The 19,126-nt window shown below is 34.6% G+C and overlaps 4 protein-coding genes across 7 annotated transcripts; 2 read left to right on the top strand and 2 right to left on the bottom strand.

Annotated features, from left to right (window-relative positions):
* Nucleotides 1-1,967: 1,967 nt before the first annotated feature.
* Nucleotides 1,968-4,179, top strand: LOC149405737 (glutathione peroxidase 1-like). The gene is made up of 5 exons (XM_089608003.1): nt 1,968-2,091; nt 2,752-2,828; nt 2,933-2,994; nt 3,361-3,479; nt 3,568-4,179. Exons 1-5 carry the CDS (start codon nt 2,047-2,049, stop codon nt 3,796-3,798), a joined length of 534 nt encoding a protein of 177 aa, XP_089464129.1. The 5' UTR covers nt 1,968-2,046; the 3' UTR covers nt 3,799-4,179.
* A 3,671-nt stretch (nt 4,180-7,850) lies between these two features.
* LOC149405738 (putative phospholipid hydroperoxide glutathione peroxidase) lies at nt 7,851-9,666 on the top strand. The gene is made up of 6 exons (XM_089608006.1): nt 7,851-8,003; nt 8,181-8,257; nt 8,793-8,854; nt 8,954-9,072; nt 9,254-9,421; nt 9,504-9,666. The coding sequence occupies exons 1-6, from the start codon at nt 7,947-7,949 to the stop codon at nt 9,531-9,533; spliced, it is 513 nt and encodes a 170-aa protein (XP_089464132.1). The 5' UTR covers nt 7,851-7,946; the 3' UTR covers nt 9,534-9,666.
* Nucleotides 9,667-9,788: 122 nt separating this feature from the next.
* LOC149405739 (AT hook motif DNA-binding family protein) lies at nt 9,789-13,501 on the bottom strand. 2 transcript variants are annotated; one of them, XM_089608004.1, is made up of 7 exons: nt 13,168-13,500; nt 12,924-13,015; nt 12,250-12,837; nt 12,090-12,157; nt 11,699-11,830; nt 11,096-11,254; nt 9,789-10,418 (listed from the first exon to the last, which is right to left on the bottom strand). In XM_089608004.1, the coding sequence occupies exons 3-7, from the start codon at nt 12,767-12,769 to the stop codon at nt 10,149-10,151; spliced, it is 1,149 nt and encodes a 382-aa protein (XP_089464130.1). In that variant the 5' UTR covers nt 12,770-12,837; nt 12,924-13,015; nt 13,168-13,500; the 3' UTR covers nt 9,789-10,148. The 2 variants fall into 2 exon arrangements, with proteins under 2 accessions (XP_089464130.1, XP_089464131.1); XM_089608005.1 differs by lacking the exon at nt 12,924-13,015 and having other exon boundaries at nt 13,168-13,501.
* A 3,339-nt stretch (nt 13,502-16,840) lies between these two features.
* LOC149405740 (Polynucleotidyl transferase, ribonuclease H-like superfamily protein) lies at nt 16,841-19,075 on the bottom strand. 3 transcript variants are annotated; one of them, XM_089605584.1, is made up of 7 exons: nt 18,831-19,075; nt 18,691-18,748; nt 18,352-18,420; nt 18,129-18,224; nt 17,953-18,042; nt 17,295-17,367; nt 16,841-17,190 (listed from the first exon to the last, which is right to left on the bottom strand). In XM_089605584.1, the coding sequence occupies exons 1-6, from the start codon at nt 18,977-18,979 to the stop codon at nt 17,329-17,331; spliced, it is 501 nt and encodes a 166-aa protein (XP_089461710.1). In that variant the 5' UTR covers nt 18,980-19,075; the 3' UTR covers nt 16,841-17,190; nt 17,295-17,328. The 3 variants fall into 3 exon arrangements, with proteins under 3 accessions (XP_089461710.1, XP_089461725.1, XP_089461718.1); XM_089605599.1 differs by having other exon boundaries at nt 16,841-17,210; XM_089605592.1 differs by having other exon boundaries at nt 16,841-17,214.
* Between the last annotated feature and the right edge of the window lie 51 nt (nt 19,076-19,126).

Raw genomic sequence — 19,126 nt, forward strand, 5'->3', positions numbered from 1 at the left:
CTGAATTATATCAATTTTCTCAAGGATAAACAATTCCCTCAAGAAAATGACGGGTAAACCATGACATATTATAACTACTACTTTGTTTCATCATTTGTATTATAACAATAAAATTTGATGCGCTTTGTACGTTTGTACTATTTATAATATTTAATACATACCACCATCTCTAGGAAATATATAGTCGAGCGTAACAAACTTTATCACAAGATATCCTACCATATAACACGATATCGTCAATATCGCACGATATTGTACTATATTGCACAACATCGTCAATATCGCACTATACCGTGCCATATCGCACAATATTCTACTATATTTTAATATTTTAAAATTAAAATTGTGACTATAACTAAAGTTTTCAAATATTAAAAATACAGCATAATTTATGACTAACTCTCTCATAATATAACGCATACGTATTATTTTAATTTGGACTATTTTCTTAATTTATAAATCATTATTATAATTTTAACATAAAAGATCTGTATGTGTGAATTTCAATTATGTAAGTCGAATTTTTTAAATTTGCTCAGTTCAATTCAAATTTGGTTATGACTTATAAGTTGAAAAAAAAAAAAAAAAAATTACGCCTAAATATATATCGTTATGTTTTTTCTTCTTCCCAAAATAAATTTCAACTCGATACCAACTTAATAGCGAGATATACCAACTTTAAACTTTGATCTCACTTTATTCATAAAAATAAAAAATAAAAAAACTTTGATCTCACCTGGTGCGACTAGTTTACAATCCCGTTTTATCACTACAAAAAGGGTATAAAAAAAAAAAACCACCTACAGCAGTTTCTTTTCAAACTTAATACCTCAAAAATCTCTTTTATTTTTTAGGAAAAATGGTATGAACTAGCCAATCTCAAACTATTGCTTTTGCAAAATAACCATAGTTTCATTTGTTTGGTAAAATAGTCATCTCTCAAATAGCCATCTTTCTGGACCACGCCGCGTCGCGCGTTGCTCGCCAGAGCCCCCACGCCACCACTCTCATCGGAAAGCGGACTCTCGCCGAGTTCCAGTCTCACCAAGCCTACGGCGGAGGACTCGGAATCCCTAACCAGGCGAACTACCTCCGCTCCGTGAAGCCCAGGCTGTACCAGCACTCCTCTCCGCGATCTCGCCGCCCTCGCCGTCTCCGGTGACGACGTTGCTCGGAGAATCGTCTTCGAAGAAGGCGCCCTAAGACCGTCGAGTCTTCTCCCGCAGCGATCCGGTTTCGCCGCCGCCGTCGGAGCGATCGGGAACATCGCGAGCGTCGAGGACGCAAGAATCGCGTCGCCGAAGAAGGAGATGTTTCGGTTCTGCTTCAGATCCTCGATTTCCAGATTGTCATTAAATTTAATCCTGCCTCGATTAATTTTAATCCAGCCGTCATAAACCTTACATTATGTCTTTATAGTTCGTTAGGATTAAATTTAATCCAACCTAGATTAATCTTACTTTGGCTAGTTTGCTTATAGTTGACAAACTATGGCTATTTTGCAAAATCTTAAATTCTATTTGGCTATATAACCGCTTGACCCTATTTTTTATTTCATATAGACATTTTCTTACAGTAATATTTTGGTTGTGAAAATTTTGATTTGACTTAATTTTTATTACGGCTAATAGTATCAATTAGAATAACTTTTTTTTTCACTTTTCTTTAGAATAAGGACAAAATCGTCTTGAGAAAAGAAATAGAGAGAAAAAAAAAAAAATTGTCCAATGTTATGGATGTTTTGGAAATATAATTTGTTCTAGAAATTACCATCCTCTTCAAATAATGTATCCGTTGAATTTACCCAAATGAATTATGAATGTACATTGTCTTATTTTAATGTGGACCCCACACTAGTTCCTTGATAGTATCGTTTTGCCAAACGTGTGCTAAACAGTGTTGAATGTCTTCTTGACTCGTCAAAGCTCTATATAAGCCTCACTTTAGTTTCGAGGAGAGACAGTATTGTTCTTTGTTATCTGTTCTCGTTTTTACTAAAAAAAAAAAAAAAAAAAAAAAAAAAAAAGAGAGAGAGAGTCAAAGAAGATGTCAAGCCAGCCCACAGAGACAATCTACGATATCACCGTCAAGGTTTGTTTATAATCTCATTTTTGTACCCGACTTATTTATTTATTTAGTGATTTTTCATATGGGTGTCTCTCAAGTTGATTGCTTCTTCTTGCATGCAAAACTTTTTCATTGTGTATTGTGAGAATTCTGACATACAAGATGAAATTTCTTTAGTCTTAATATCATAGTTTTAGAGTTTTTATCTAGTTTATAATGTTTATTTTTTGTCATCTTACAAATATCTATGAACAAAAGTCACCAAAAATTTTAATTAAAGATTGTCAACTACGTATATGATGTTATTTTAGCTATTTTGAAAATATTTTGTATTTATAATATATAATATTTAAGGTAATTTAAAAAAATAATTAAATGTAAAAGATTTTAAATCACAAAAGTAAAAAAAATTGAGTGTTTGTTAGTGTTAAACACAGGGATGAGTTGTGTCATTAAGTTAAAAATATAGGACTTTTTATCATACAAAATTGATGGATTCTTTGGACGATATTTTTTCTTTAAAACTATCATGTAGTATGGTATGTTTGACCATTTTTTTTTCTTTTTTAAGGAGACCGTTGCTAAAGAACCATTGAAATATTGAATATAGCCACATTCTCACTCTCTCTCCTTTTTCTGCTCTTTTTTTTTTTTTTCCTTTTCTTAATTGACGTTTATGCACAGGATGATAAAGGAAACGATGTCGGTCTCGGTATTTACAAAGGAAAAGTTCTGCTCATTGTCAATGTCGCTTCTAAATGGTATTATCTTCTACTTGTCTTTTATTTTATTTTATCATATATAATGATCATACAATATTTGTTAATATTGTCTCACACAAGAAGTCTTTTGTTGATAACTGAAGTGGACTGACCAACTCAAACTATGAGGAGCTGAATAAGCTGTATGAGAAGTATAAAGATCAAGGTGAAATTGCTTCTTTTTTTTTTAACCATAATTAATTTTGTTGTAGCAAAATATTTGAATTTTTTTAGTCCCTTGTTGTCAACTTTTATTTTGTATTTTATGTTAGATTATAATATGATTAGTCTTTGTATAACATTATTTAAGTCGATAAATACGTTTAAAGTTTCTTAAGTGATAAATTTCATTATCATATATTTTTATTTTTTAATTACTAGTCTGTCAACAAAGTTAATTGATTGACCAAAATTAACTAGCATATATAATATTTTTCTTGAGAATAATATTTAGTTTTGATGTAACAAAATCATTATATAGCTTTTTACTATAGTCCTGCTCTTTTTTTTTTTTTTTTTTTTATTATCACAGGGTTTGAGATATTGGCATTTCCGTGTAACCAATTTGGCGCTCAAGAACCCGGAAATGCCGAAGAGATCTCGGACTTTGTCTGCACTCGATTCAAGTCTGAGTTTCCGATTTTTTACAAGGTAACAATTACAACTATACCCGCTTCAAGATTTAATCCAACTTATAATATTTCAATACGAAGCAATGATTTTGTGTACTCTTTGGTAGATCGAAGTAAACGGAGACAACACTGCTCCGATTTACAAATTCTTGAAATCGGGAAATTATGGCGTTTTCGGGGACGACATTCAGTGGAATTTTTCTAAGTTTTTAGTCAACAAAGAGGGGAAAGTATCCGACCGCTTTTACCCTTCAACCACCCCGCTTTGCCTCGAGGTAAAAAAGAAAGAAAAAATAAATACTAATTATTTTGTTACCAGGGAAGTTATTATCAGCTAATCATGTCAAGATTTTTGTGACATTTTTTGCAGCTAAGTATCAAGAAGCTCTTGGGGGCCTAAGTGAGTGTGTAAGGTGATATGTAAAAGAGGTTTAGAATTGTTTCAAATTATATGCTTTTTTTGAAGCTTGTAATCCCTATATTTAGTGCTCAAAAGACTCTAAAAGCTTTCCCAAGTCTCTACTCTCTTATTGAACAAACTTCATAGAATATATTAATAAAAATAATGCAACTCAGCCTATATTATTGGGTACTTTTTTAATTGACTTGCTCTATCTTGTAATCTTGTAGAGACACTAGTAACCAAAGAGTCAATCGTGTTTTCGCGTGGTAACCGCGTCTTATTAATAGTGGTTTAAAAAATAATTGTTTGAATATAATCATATGATATCACGTTTTGACTAGATTAATATCCAACTGTTTATTTTTTTACACATCCATATCCGTTTAAATTATATACAACCAAGCTATATGGTTTATTTAACCTTGTTTAGACATTTCGACTGAATTAATTGTGATTAAAATTTCAAAAACACATATGGCAGCCATATGAAAAAAAAAACATAGTAGTCTTAAGAAAGCAAAACAAACTAATACACTACAAAGGAAATCGGTAGAGGAAAGACGGCAAGATCAAAGTGATAATCACGCACCGTGTCATCCAAGTGAAAGACTAATACACTCTAAAGGAATTCGGTAGAGGAAAGACGGCAAGATCAAAGTGATAATCACACACCGTGCCATCCAAGTGAAAGACTAATTATACACTCTAAAGGAAATCGGTAGAGGAAAGACGGCAAGATCAAAGTGATAATCACGCACCGTGTCATCCAAGTGAAAGACTAATACACTCTAAAGGAATTCGGTAGAGGAAAGACGGCAAGATCAAAGTGATAATCACGCACCGTGTCATCCAAGTGAAAGACTAATTATACACTCTAAAGGAACTCGGTAGAGGAAAGACGGCAAGATCAAAGTGATAATCACGCACCGTGTCATCCAAGTGAAAGAGCCTTGAGCCGGTGACGACAGGGGTGTAATCAAGTACTTCAACCAAATGAGCGATGAGAACAGCGGGTACGCCTCTTATATACTTGTCTTCCTCCCGATTGCTCCCCGCTTCGACGACGCATGCCGTCAAATTAGGATAACGCCCCGTCGGAAGAGAAACGAGGGTCTGTTGCCTGGCCACGAATTTCGACAAATACTCACACATGTCATTCCTGGGCCAGGGTTTGGACCACCCGGGCTCGCCCAACTTAAAAACTTCCATGCGAGGCGTGAGATATACATCGCCTTCCTTCACCAAAGGCTCTCCATTCAAGTTAAAGCGGCCCACATCCAACGAGCCGCTACACGGCTTCCACTTCCACTCCCACCTCGGGTGGCTAAAATCAAACGAATACGAGCAGTTTTCACCGTTTGTGCTTATAAAGAGCTTGGAGTGTTCCACATAATAGTGACTCACCACGACAGTGCGCACGTGAGCCGAGGCGAAATTGACCGGGGGATCAGGCATGGGACGCCACTCGTCTCTGTCGATAAAGATGGACAAAACAATTAAAAGGTTTAACCAATTAATCGTTAGTTTCACAAAAAAAAAAAAAAAAAAGTCCTAGTAAGGTGTTAACAGTAGTTAACATTGAAATAACCGGTTAAAATAATCGATTGGTTAATTTTGACATTACTAAATAGACAACGTTTCGTAAATCTTAGATAAATAACCGCTTTCATATATTTACAGACATAAATCTTATATAAATAGTCACACTTTCATTTAGTAGGCCACATCATTTTTATGGCTATTTACCTCAAATTTACGAAACGTTATCTATACAGCAATTTCAAACGTTTTAGTTGGCTATTTAACTAATTTTAAAATTAATAAATTTATAGGATAAAGAAAAGGTAAGAAATACAAAAAAAAAAATGTAGAAATTTGTTTTGATGGGGCCTGAAGTGGCTCAGTCCCTGAATTTAATCGATCAATTAACCAGTAAATTCACCTACAGGTTAAAAAAATATTTACCTGTCAGGGTCGTAAAGCTCGAAATTATTATTCTGCTCCACGAGCAACGTTGAAAACACGCAGATCTTGGCGCCGACTAGGACCGCGCGAGGACAAGATTTCGGAGATTGCATCGGTGTTATGGCCGTGACGTCACTCGTCTTCTCGAACGTTCTGGTGCTTCCCGGGAGCCACGTGGAAAGACTGAGACTGAAGGACTCGAGCTTGTCGTTGTCTTCTTCGTCGCGGCCGCCGAACATGTAGAGAGTCGTGTTCACAAGCGCCAAGGCCATGCGACTCGGAAACTCGGCGGAGAGTCGAATAGCTGGGTATAAATGCAGCGGAGAAATACATGTATATCTTACCATAACGCCCACGCAATATACATAGTATCTGTAGTGCTCTGTGGAATTGAGACTCGCGACGATACACACTTGCTCCGATGCCATTTCTTGATCTGTTGTCAATAATAAGCGATCGGAGATGATCAGAACTGATTAAGAAACAAAGGCTTGGGCAGCGATAAAAAGGAGATATATAGGGTTTCTGTATGTATCGTCAAAGGTGAGAAAACCCTAATGACTAATTCTGTCTTAATTCTTAAAAATTTAATATACTTATACATGCAATATAAAACACGGAAATGATCTATTATATATACAGGATATTAATAACGTATTCCTTTTTTTTTCTTTTCTTTTTTTAAAGCATGAATAATCTCTTCATTTATGCTGGAGCCAAATCAATAACTAATATATATATGAATATATATAGAATATAACTAATAGATATTCTAATTATATGAATATATATATATATATATATAACCTAATATATATGTGATACCGTAGGTGATATAGAAGAGTTGAATACCTATATATGTGTGTGTATATATATTTGATGGAATATATATGTATATATCTATATAATATTTCTGAAATTAAACATTCAAATTTTCTATTAAAGTATGGTATATATTCTCCATTAATTTTTGTAAGCATGCAAATTGTCCATGAAAAAATGAATGTCTTGTCTCCAAAACGTTTGCACACTGTTGCCACGCTCAAGTTACTTCAGCGCACCATAGGAAAGTATTCGCAACATTGATTTATAAATGTGTCAAACAAGATTTTTAGGTTCTCAAAAGCATGGTCCGAACTCATTAAAGACCCTAGACGAATTAATATTTTGGGATCATTCGATAATAATAAAAATTTAAATATAGAAAAAAATTCGACTGAAATTCAAAATTTTGGAGGTCATCTTTCTTGTAACTATATTTAAAATTTTGGTCTCAATCAGGACTCTATATCAGTGTCTTGCTTGCCTATAGTCAAACCTGCACTGCTCAAAAGGATACAATAAAACCAACGTGTTTTGGAATCAATAGTTGATTTAAATTTAATATGTAGTAAGGTAAGCCGGTCTCCGAATGACGATAAAAGAGTCGGACTATAAAAGTATCCAAGTAAAGACTGGTTTAGATTTAAGTTGTTTCGTCTATCATATAGAATCTAATTTTAATCCTTTTGGACAAGATTTGGTTTTTGGTGTTCATTCGGGAACAATAAAATGTATACTCGAAATTGTCTTCTTTTTTTTTTCTCTCTTGGGATTTTCGAAAATCCCCTCCTCCAGAAATGTGTATTTTATTGTTAAAAGCTAACCTCTCTAGTTGATTCAATCAAAACATTGTCCGATTTGCTCGTTTTGTCAATATTTTCACACATAATGTTAAATATTGACTGTTTTGCTTAACTTAAAAAAAAAAAAAAAAAAAAAAACAATATATTAGTCTTTCAAAATCCATACAAAAATAATAAAAATAAAACTGAGAAAATTTTGGTTTTTTTTTTCATAAAAAATTGTCGGAGGTCATTCTTAAAATACATATATATATATATACATATATATATATATATATATATTAAAACAATTTTTATTTTGAACTTTTTCGACATTGTTTTTAAAATATTTTGAGTGAAATTACTCTTTTGTATAAGAGTTAAAAACAAGTTTATTCAATTTCAGACGAGAGAGAGAAAGAGGAGAGAGAGAGAGAGAGTCCAAGCTTTCTTCACTTTCAAGGAGATACAGTATTTTGGGTTCTGCGTTCACTCAAAAGCCAAGCCAACGAGGATGTCGAGTCAGCCCAGAGAGAACCCAGTCATCACAATCTACGATATAACGGTCAAGGTTTTTTTACTTTCATTTTTGTGTCTTGTAGATATTTGTTTGTTCTGATAAAAGATCATTTCTTTAGCCTTTCTTCATATCATAAAACCAAACCCATTTGAGGCTCTTTTTTTTCATTTTGGGTTTGATTTTTCATGTACTTTTCAATCTGGGTTTTGAGCTTTTGTTCACTCACAGGATGACAAAGGAAACGATTTAGATCTCAGCATTTACAAAGGAAAAGTTCTTCTCATTGTCAACGTCGCTTCTAAATGGTATATCTTATACTTGTTCTTTTTTTCTTTTCTTTTTGCCGATCATATATAGAACATTCTTGAGAATTTCTTATTATAAGTGGTATTTTATTCTGTAAATTAATTCTGGGAGCAGGATGGTATTTAAAGCTATGGATTTCTTAGTATTTTTTTATCAATTTCATTGAGAAAAAAAAAAAATCAGTCCCCTAAGAGTCTTAGGTTAAGACCAATATTTAGGCTAAAGCATTTAAAGCATAATTTTATAATTGAATTAACTCATTAATTTTATATAATTATAAAAACCTTAAAAACACTAAATATAAATTAAACAATTTGATCATTTAATACTTTCACGAAAAGACTAAAATGCCACAAAATCAATATTTTGAAGATTATGTTTCCCATAATATTAGTTTTAATACTAAAATATTATTATAGTATAGACTATTTGGACTAAAAAAAAACCCATAATGTTTTGATCTGTCCTTGAAGATCATATACTATTGTTAATATAATGTCTCACAAAATATGTCTTTTTTGTTGAACATTGAAGTGGACTGACCAGCTCAAACTACAATGAGCTCAATCAGCTGTATGAGAAGTATAAAGATCAAGGTGAGTATGATGTATTTAACAGATTTAATTGCTTTAACTTTTTTTAAAAAGAACTATACTTAGTTTTGATGTAGAAAATATATATTTTTTTGGGTGCAGGGTTTGAGATACTGGCATTTCCGTGTAACCAATTTGGCGCCGAAGAACCCGGAAGTACCAAAGAGATCACAGACTTTGTCTGCACTCGCTTCAAGTCTGAGTTTCCAATTTTCGATAAGGTACAAAAGCGGCGAAATATCTGGTTATTGGTTTTTATTTTATATTTTAGTTAACCGAGTTTTGGCCGGTTTAAAATATAAATTATATTTTCTCGGTTAAAATTAATCGCTTGAACCCGGTTTAAGACAAAAGGCGTTCTAAATTCGCACCTCTAGATTTAATTGGACTTGAATTTGGTAGATCGAAGTAAACGGAGACAATGCTGCTCCGCTTTACAAGTTCTTGAAAGCCGGAAATTGGGGATTTTTTGGGGATGACATTCAGTGGAACTTCTCGAAGTTTTTGGTCAACAAAGAAGGAAAAGTCTCGGACCGCTTTTACCCTTCAACTACCCCTCTTTGCCTTGAGGTAAAAAATAAAACTGTAAAACTGAATAATGAGTTTGTCAAGTCATGTATTACTCATCAAACATTTTGTGTCATTTTTGCAGCAAAGCATCAAGAAGCTCTTGGCAGCCTAAGTGAATGTTGTGGGTCATATGTAAAAGAGAGAGAACTGTTTTTGAAGCTTGTGAACCTTGACTTTCTGTACTTGAGGGCTGTTATAGCTTTGATAACTTATAAATTAATCATATAGATCTTGGTTTTGATTTTGATTTTTTGGAATGTTACTGACTTGATACAGACATGGAAACTGAATCATATACTTCTCGGAGCAAATATACATAATAATAATAGTCAAATAAACAGAAAAGAATAGAGAAACACTCAACAAATGATTACAGAAACAGAAAAGCTTCTTTTTTTTAAATAATATTAATTAAGGAAAAAAAAAAAAAAAAACTCTCAAATGAATGTACCTTAACTCTTAAGCTACAAATGAGAGACTCTCTAACTTCAGACCTCCGGAAAATTAAACCAAATAAAACTCCTTCAACAATTTTAAAAAATAAAAATAAAATAAACCTGCTACTTAAAACCCTTCGAAGAACCCTTTGTTACATAGAGAGATAGAGAGAGAGAGAGAGCGACATTGAGAGAAAGAGAGATATGTTAGCACAGAACCCGATTTCAGTAGTCATTTACAACAACACATATGTACAAAAATTGCCATGTGTCTGTTGTGTTGATCATCATTATCCGCGAGTCAAGTCGATGCCGGTGTGAGGGCCTCTGAGCTCGACCGGCCTCGAACCCGGCCACATTCCACTGCTCGAGGGACTAAAACCATGCCCGCTCTGGCTGTGGCTGTGACCGGTCTGAGCAGGACCGCTCGTCGGAGTGACTAGGACTAGCTTATCGCCGCTGTGCTCTGGCTCGGGACTGCCCTCGCTTTTCGGACCCGCGATTTGCTTGTTCTTCGCGACCGGCTTCACGTTTCCGTGAACGAAACTGCAAACTACTACCTATTGAAATCCCCAAAACAAGAAGAATAAAGAAATTAAAAATAAAAAGGTTTCAAATTCGGTCGATTGGTTTTTGAGAGGATATCAGAACCCACAAAGCTCGAAGGAGCAGCGTTCTAAAATAAATGGTATCCGCGGTCTGTGTTTAAGAATCTCACACGATGCGGCAACTCATGTGAGGTCACGATTTATTCTTTTTAAGAGAGATTCCGCCGATATCAATTTTTCCAATGCTTTTTCGAAAAATACCGACCCTAAGAAACTACCGGGTTTTTTTTTTAATTGAGATTGTAATCCCTTATTCTAAATAAAATTGTAAACATTTTTAAGAAAAAAAAAATAGCTAAAATGAAACTGATAAGAAAAAAAATTGTAAACATTTAGGAAAATTACTGTTTCAAGTTTGGAAAACCGATATTTCAGGGATTAAAAACGTTGGAATAATAAGTTTTGAAAAGTTGGTATGCCACAGAATTTTATTTTATTTTTAAATGGTCAATTGGTCTTGAGATAAAACCCTATAGCAACAGTTAAAATAGTATCAAACCCCCACAAAGCTTAACCGAGAAACGAGCATTCACACGAGTGAGCTCAAAGAGCAACCATTTGACCCCACATCATAAATAACGAATATGAGGTCATGAATTACTCGATCGAAATGGGGTCGGAGAGAGTACCTGGACGGGGCTGGCCGCGATGAGCACAGCCACGCCGCCACCAACGACGTGCCCGTCGGGGCTGGCGAGAGAAGCGCTTACGCCCCCAGTTCGGTTGCGGGGCCCACCGTCCTCTGACACCAAGTACGAACCCGACAAGCATAGTATTTGGAAGCGACCCTGTAAAAAAATTGCCGGGATGAAATTACAAGAACTTCATCTATATGCACCCGATTACAACTCTTTTTGTAAAAAAGAAACGTTATACAAGGCGTGAAAAAATCTTTGCATATTTTATGGATATGCTGTTCTTGAATACATACATGCCTAACAAAAATGCTAAAAAAAAGATGGGAATACCTTCACTAGTATCGAAAAAAAAAAAAAATATTTAGGAAGGTAAAAAAAGGTTACTTTTACATGTATAGTTGAGCATCGATTAAGATAAAATCCCCATATCTTCTTCTTCGTGTCCCATTAAACTTTCGAGTCCAACATATATAACAATTAAACCCCAAACCAGATCAAAACCCACAATCGGCTTGCCAGTATATCAACAAAGTGAACTGAACCAACCATGAATTAAATTTCAAATCCGCGACATGAGAGAGAGAGAGAAGTGACCTCGTAAGTGACACTAACACCGGTAGAAGCGGGCTGACGAAGCGACACCGAGGAGACCAAACCACTGCCCGACAAAATGCATAGCGCTCTCGGCCTTTGTTGTGCAAACGATAGTAGTTTCGCAACGATGTCCTGCCACGATATCATAAAAAGAATAAAAGCAAGATGAGCAAAACCACATGATTTAGACCCGAGCATTTCCGGCTTCATTGTCCTCTATTTATAGCCTATGATTGACCTAACAAACAACTGAATTCTAATTACAGTAACACCCTAAATTCAAATGGTCTCATTTCAGGTTTCAATTCAAGCAGTACTTTTAAAAAAGATTACAACTTTCACTACTTCAGATCATTGTGATGCATTGTGTTTCCGTTAATCAGTTCGTTACCTCTCCAATCCCGATGGTTATGACATGTGGCGCGAAGGCGATTCCAGCCGAATTGTTCATCCAATCACCTACGCAACAAAACACAAACACACACACTCACTCACAACTCATAAGCAAATATGAACAACGCCGATCCAAAGAGAATATCTTTCAGTCTCACCGAGCTGAGCCAATTGTTGCTTCCGACCCGTCCCGGGAGGCCGGCCTCTGCTCCTCTTCGGCGACGAGGACCCCGGAGATCCCACCACCACGTGGCTCTGCGACGACGACGACATCGAAGAGAGCCTCAGAGACACCGGGCCCGGCCCATCGGGCCCGTACTTCCTGGGCCGGCCCCGCTTCTTCTTCACGACCGGCTCGCTCGAAGCCATTCCCATCCTCGGCCCATGAGGAAACCCAGCCGCCGCGGCTCGCTGTTGCTGTTGCTGTTGGTGGTGTTGCTGAGTCGCCGAGGACTCCACCGGGAAAGTGGGTCCCACAGAGCCAGCTCTGTTGGGCTGTTGTTGTTGTTGTTGTTGTTGTTGTTGTTGCTGTGAATTAGGGATTCCGGGGTTGGACAAGGGTCTGAACCCAGATGGGTTGTGAAGCCCAGTGGGCTGTGAAGACCCGGAATGTCCTCCTCTATGAATGTAGTATGAAGCTGACCCACCAGACAATGCCATGGCTTCTCTTCCATCCATGCATTTAGTGACGAATTGGTTCGCCAGAGACTGAATTTGGGGGGTGCTAAAGTTGGAGTCTTTATGAGCTGGAAAGTGAAACAAAGCCTTCAAGTTTGAGTCTTTTTGTGTTCCCTAATGCTGATATTCGGTTGTGAGAAGGAAAGATGCGAACTTTGTTTTAAAAAGAAATGGCAAATGAAAATCCGATCACTTTCAACTTCAACCCTAACTGAAGGGCTTTTGAAAGGGTTTTTCTTCCACCGCCTAGAAAAAACCCAATAAAAAAAAATACAGTGAGAATAAATATACAAAAAATAAAAATAAAAGATGGGCTGATTTCTAATCTCGGACTTATTTCACAGCCCAAAGAGAAGAAGGAAAAAAAAATGTGGTGGGAGAGTAATTTAGAAGCTCACTGAAGAAACGAAAGGAAGTGCGAGAGTATCACCAGGGAGGTCTTGAACAACCGGCTCAAACACAGTGACTAGAACAAAACCCTAGATTTCAAATCTAGGGTTTTGACAGAGAAGGGAAGAGAAATTGCAGTGAGGTGGGAAAAGAGGGAGAGAAGGAAAGGAAAAGGGGGAGAGAGAAAAAGAGAGAGAGAGAGAGAGAGAGAAGGGTTGGGGAAAATTGAATTGAAAATTCGAGCTTTTGAATTAAAGTTGGTGTCTTTGTGTGCTTATGTGTGACTGTGTGAACTGTGAACTACTACGAAGTTACTAACAAGACAAGACCTCATTTTTCTAATATAAAAAATTGTGAATTTTTGGGTTTTTTTTTTTTTTTCTCTTCTACTCAATTTATTACTTGTATATATAAAATTTATAAATCACATATATATAGGTCCAAGCATCTGCTTATAACAAAGGCAAGCCTAATTGGTATTGGAGGGACAGGCTATATGGCCTACCAAAGTACCAACTTTCATGTCCTTATCATTTTGCTAATTTCTTAAATAGTGAGTGAGTTGAGTTTGATTTTAGTGAGTGAGTTAGTGCTAGTTTTATTATTTTTATTAAATTTCTTGGTCAGAATTCTGCCGGGTTTGAGCTCTGCTATATTGCCATTTTGATGTATATGAGAGTTTGGAAAGGAGGGAAGGAAAAAAAAAAAAAAAAAAAGAGAAAAAGAAAAGACCTTTAATTTCTTTCCTTTTTAGCTGAAAGGGATGTAGAGTTTTTTTGGGGGGTCCTCTCTATTGAATAGTCAAGGAAAGAAACAAACAAACAAACCTGATAATAAAGTAATAATAAAAAAGGTATTTATATGTATGATTTGTAAGAGTGAATGATATTATATGGGTTTATTTTTTGTGTATTTCTTGTCATCTTTTGTTTTATAAAAAAAAATGGGATCGATGTTACTTTGCTTTTGGTCTGAAAAATCCATGTGATGGTTACATGGGAAGTTTTGCTTGGTGAAGAAAATGACAAGTGATCTTTCACTTCCTTGTGCTACTATAAACGATGTCGTTTGATAATGCTAAAAAGAAATGCTTTAATTTTTTAATGATGTATTATTAAATATGGAAGATATTTCAAATTGAGTTTGGTGAAAATGAGAATTAGATGATGATTAATAGGAATTCTGAGCTCAAAGCAAAACATATTTTTTTAGCGTGGTCAATGCTTTCCCTACAATGGTCAACCGTGTTTTCTGTTTCATTATTTCAGTCTTGAGATAATAAATGCATGAAAAATGCTTTCAGTCAGAGAGAAGAACAACACAAGCATTATTTCCTTTGGGTCCTACACTTGCACTTTTCTACAAACATTGTTGTTTTGTTCATCCAAAACGTTAAAATTGATGACAAAAATGCTAAAATCACAAGCCATCTTTTTTTTTCTCTCATCTCTTTACTTTTAGTGAATTATTTACACTGTGACCAAGATGAAAATGAAGTAATATTTTAATAACATTTGTTTGGAATCTCACGTGAAAAATGAAAAATAAACTAACATTTTTATAATATTACGAGTTGTTTTTTTTATTAATTAATGTTTAGATGTCATATTATAATGCTTAGAGAAGTGTTCGGGGCATGACGTACCATAGAAATAAATAAAACAAAATAACTATTTAATCTGTCATTCCATACATATAATATAATTGATTTTAAGGAAGGATTCATTAACATACATTTTAATATCAAATATTTAGCGATATAAACCACAAAAACATAAGCATTTACATTTTAACTAACGTTTTGTAATTTTTTCGTAAATAAACATAAATATTTCGTAAATAGTAAAAAATGTGACGTAACCAACGTATTTGCACATATTTATTATAGATTTATTATGCATAATATATTTACATGACTATTTATCAAAAATTAAAAAAATTAACGTTTTATATGATTAAATAGCCACTAAACCCTTTTAATATTCATGTCACAATTAACATAGATATTAGATAATGGGAAATGTATTTGAAAAGTCTCAAGGGGAAAACAAAATTCCCCAAATCTTGAAAGAAAATATGGAATTGTCAACTTCCCGGCCGCAATTGGACATCATATATTTCATATGATTTCATTCATTCATTTATTCGGTGCTCATTTAATATATTATTATATATCACATTTTTTTTTTTATTGTAAATGTTGTTGTCGGTACTTGAAGCAAAGTTGTGACCACCACCTGCTTTGTCTTTACTCTTTGCAGTGACTTTCACATGGGCCTAAAAGATGCCCCAATCTAACCCCTTTTAAATTTGGGCTACACTCACTTAGCTAGCTAAACCTAATCAACTCACTCATTACCAACATAGCCTTACTTTTGCCTCTCTCCACATTTTGACACATAGGACAAACTACAATCAATAACCTCCCTTTAGCCCCCAACCAAACAAACCCTGAAAGAAAAATAAAAATTGAAAAGAAAAATAAAAATTGAAAAGAAAAAGAAAAATAAAAATTGAGAGAGTATACTAGTATTTAATAATCATAGGCTTGGGCGTGGCTATTAGATTTCTATCTGATAATGTGGTATCTCAATGCATGGTAAAAAAAAACTTTGCACATTTTTAGGGTGTGAAGCTGACTTTTTTTAGTCATATAAATCGGCCAAAATCTATATAGACACCAAAATCACAAAATTTTAGCTGAATGTAAGAGTGTTTAGGGACACAACTAAAGTTTAGTACAAATCTTCATCACAATGAGCAAACTATATGGGTATTAGAATTCAAAACATATGTTTCTAAGCATATGTGTTTTGGAGTTTTATGGACATCTTTTTGTTTTCTTATTTGAAATTCTACTTTAATAAATTTTGTCTTCAATTTTGAGTTTCTGATTTTCTATTTTTTTTTTTAGCTAGATCGACGAGCTTGCCGGTGGAGGAAAACGAGAAGAACGACTAGAGAGGAGAGCTACGTTTTGTATCTTTATTCGCGTCGTCACGACTCACGTTATGAATTTTTCATGTACTCTTCGTTCTAATGAACTACATGCGAGTATGATAATTTTGGTTATTTAATTGTAATTCCATTTCCTCAAGATGGTTTCGGCTTGAGGTTGAATAGATTTGTGCAATTTGTGACTAGGGTCAATGGTATCACCGACACTTACTCTCACCCTACGGTTGTACAAAGGTTGTGCAGAGCAATGATATCCCATGGACTATTGTCACAAGTTCACATGAATTTGGATCAAAAAAATCATATGAATATCTATAATGTTATCCGCAAAAAAACTAAGATAAATATAGAGAATAGTAGCGGGTTCGTCTAACTTTGATAAAAGATGTCAGTAAATTTTTAATGCTTTTGATAAAAAGACATCTCCATTCAATTTAAAAACAACTAATTACATAACAAGTTATCAAAGTTATCAAATTAAACGAAACCTTTACATATATATAACCATATAAAAACTCAAATTTTGCCATATAACCTAATTTTTGGCAAACTTTAAGTAAATAATCAAGAATTTTATTAACAAAGTCAAAAAGACAAATTGAAAGTATTAGTTAATATTTATAAATAACAATCAGACTCCAAGGGCATAAATAAAATGCTAAATACATTAGCTATTTACTTAAAATTAAAAAAAAAATGTTAGCTATTTAACAAATCTCCAAATTTTGATATCTTAGTTACTCAATTACTTTAATTAAATTTACTGTAAGTTTTCCAGTACAAAAGTAAAATTCTGAGCACATGGTGGAGTGAAAGTAGAGAGAGACGTTCATTTTTTATACATTAATGGTAAAGATTGCCAACTTCTTGTAAGAGCACAAATATACCAACTGAAGCTATTTAGTTAAATAGAATTAACTCTCTCTTTTACCAAGAGACTTAACCCGTTGAGCGTAAAAAAATCATTCACTTTCACCGTCCCTCGATGTTGATCTTCGTTCCAAAATCCGCATATCCATAATGGATTCATAGGTCGAATTGTCTTTCTATCTTCAATTTAACCCATTCCGACTCTGATGGGGAAAGAAAAACACTTTCTTTACAAATATTCAGTATCAAAGAAAACATTGATAATCTAGTCCAAGACCAAGCAACAACTCAGAAAAAGAAAGCTTACATGAAACTCAAGAGAGATTGAGAGACTTCGTTTTTCAAGCACTAAGCTTTCTGTTCCCATAATCCAGATATTCCTGCATCGGAAATAAACAAAACACGCACGATTTTGAATATACTAGGAACTCCATTTAAAGTTTTAAACAATACCTGTATTTTTTTTGGTACAACTTTATATATATATATATATATATATATATATATGTAATAAAAAAAAAAAAAAAGTACCCATAAGTAGTTCAAAACTTCGAATACGGACTTGCACAGAACCACAAGCCTGAATTTTTTTATAAAACTTTGAATATACTAAATAACACCAATAACTAGTTCGGAGTCTAACTTCCTCATAACAATAAGCGTGAACATTTTTCTACACAAACTTTGAATATACCAAGTAGTTAGAATATACTCAGACACCCTGACTATAACTTTGAATATATATTATACGTTAATATACTGAAAATAATTAATTACTTCGTATTCAAATTTACTCGGAACCACAAGCCCCGGTTTTTTTTCCGTTCTATAAGATTTTGATTATAGTAAAAGATTGATGAAGTCAGGTGGTTCGCTTATATACTCAGAAACCCATTTGGAGAAGACCTGAATTTTTTTCCGTTACAAATTCGAACACACTAAAAAAACAAACGTAATAAAAGCACCTGAAGAATGCCAACGGCAGCGAATTTGTCCATGATCGTCTTTGCATGAACTGGGTGAATATCCAAAGGCTTTAAAAGTAACTCCACATTCTGCGCACAATTCATCAAAATCAAACTCAGTCTAGATAAAGTTCAAAGCTTGCAACGAAAAAATAGAATCTTTCACTTTCACGTGCCTTTGACGTGTAACGCTCGTCCCAAAACGTGTATCTCAGCCCATCGAGTTTCTTTGTTTTTCCGAGCTCGTCGACGAACAGTTTCACTTGCACAGACTGAAACACAATGCCAAAGCGCGTAAGTGTTGCTTAGAATTAGAATCAGCTCGAATTCGAAAGGCCTTAACAACTAACTGTTGAGAAAGAATGATTTTAAGGTATTGAAAATGAAAGACTCACTCACATCATATGTACTTCGTTGTCTATCAAAAGGAACTCCCACAACCATACCCTCCAACGAAAACTCCGATATCTATACACACAACCCAGAAAAATCTTCACTGGTGAAGCAATTAAGACTTGAGATTAATAAGCTTTTTCTCTCCCATTTTTTTTTTTCATTATTGTGGATTAAACCCTTTAAAGGGGTTTTCAAAATACGCCCTGTATTTTCCAGTTTTTCATTTTTTTTTCATTTTAATTGATTAAACCATGTAAAGGGGCTTTATAAAAAAACGCCCTTTATTCTCAATTTTATATATAAATCAATCAATAAATAAAAGAGAGAGCATAACTAACTAACCAGGGTCTGAAAATCGTCAGCCATCAACTTGATATTGGATTTGTTCCGAAGCAAGACACTGGAAAAAAAAACCCCCGCAACGAGGAAAGTTCGAGTCTTTTTGGAGTAACTTATGGTAAAATGTTGTTAATTTTTCGTACCTTAAAGGAGAAGCAACCTTGTTGCCAGTGTCAGAGACGGACAAGCCAATGTACTTCGACCCGACATCGAGACCGAGCAAGCGACCTCGTTCGAGACCGTCGGTTTTTAGAAGCTCTTGGAACAAGCTCAGCGGCTTCAAGTACCTCATTCTCCGCTGTATTCGACGGTTTGCGAAGCTTGGCTTGGGTGACTTGGATGAGCTTGAGTTGTGAGTTTCATTGAAAAAAAGGCCATTCAAGAAACGAACGAGGGAGAGTGGAAACTGAAGAGGAAAAAGAGGAACGAGAAGGTTTAT

The sequence above is a fragment of the Urtica dioica genome, chromosome 2, assembly GCF_054948205.1.
Source record: "Urtica dioica subsp. dioica isolate 48M chromosome 2, U.dioica_male_clone48M_v1_H2, whole genome shotgun sequence".
Classification (NCBI taxonomy): Eukaryota; Viridiplantae; Streptophyta; class Magnoliopsida; order Rosales; family Urticaceae; genus Urtica; species Urtica dioica.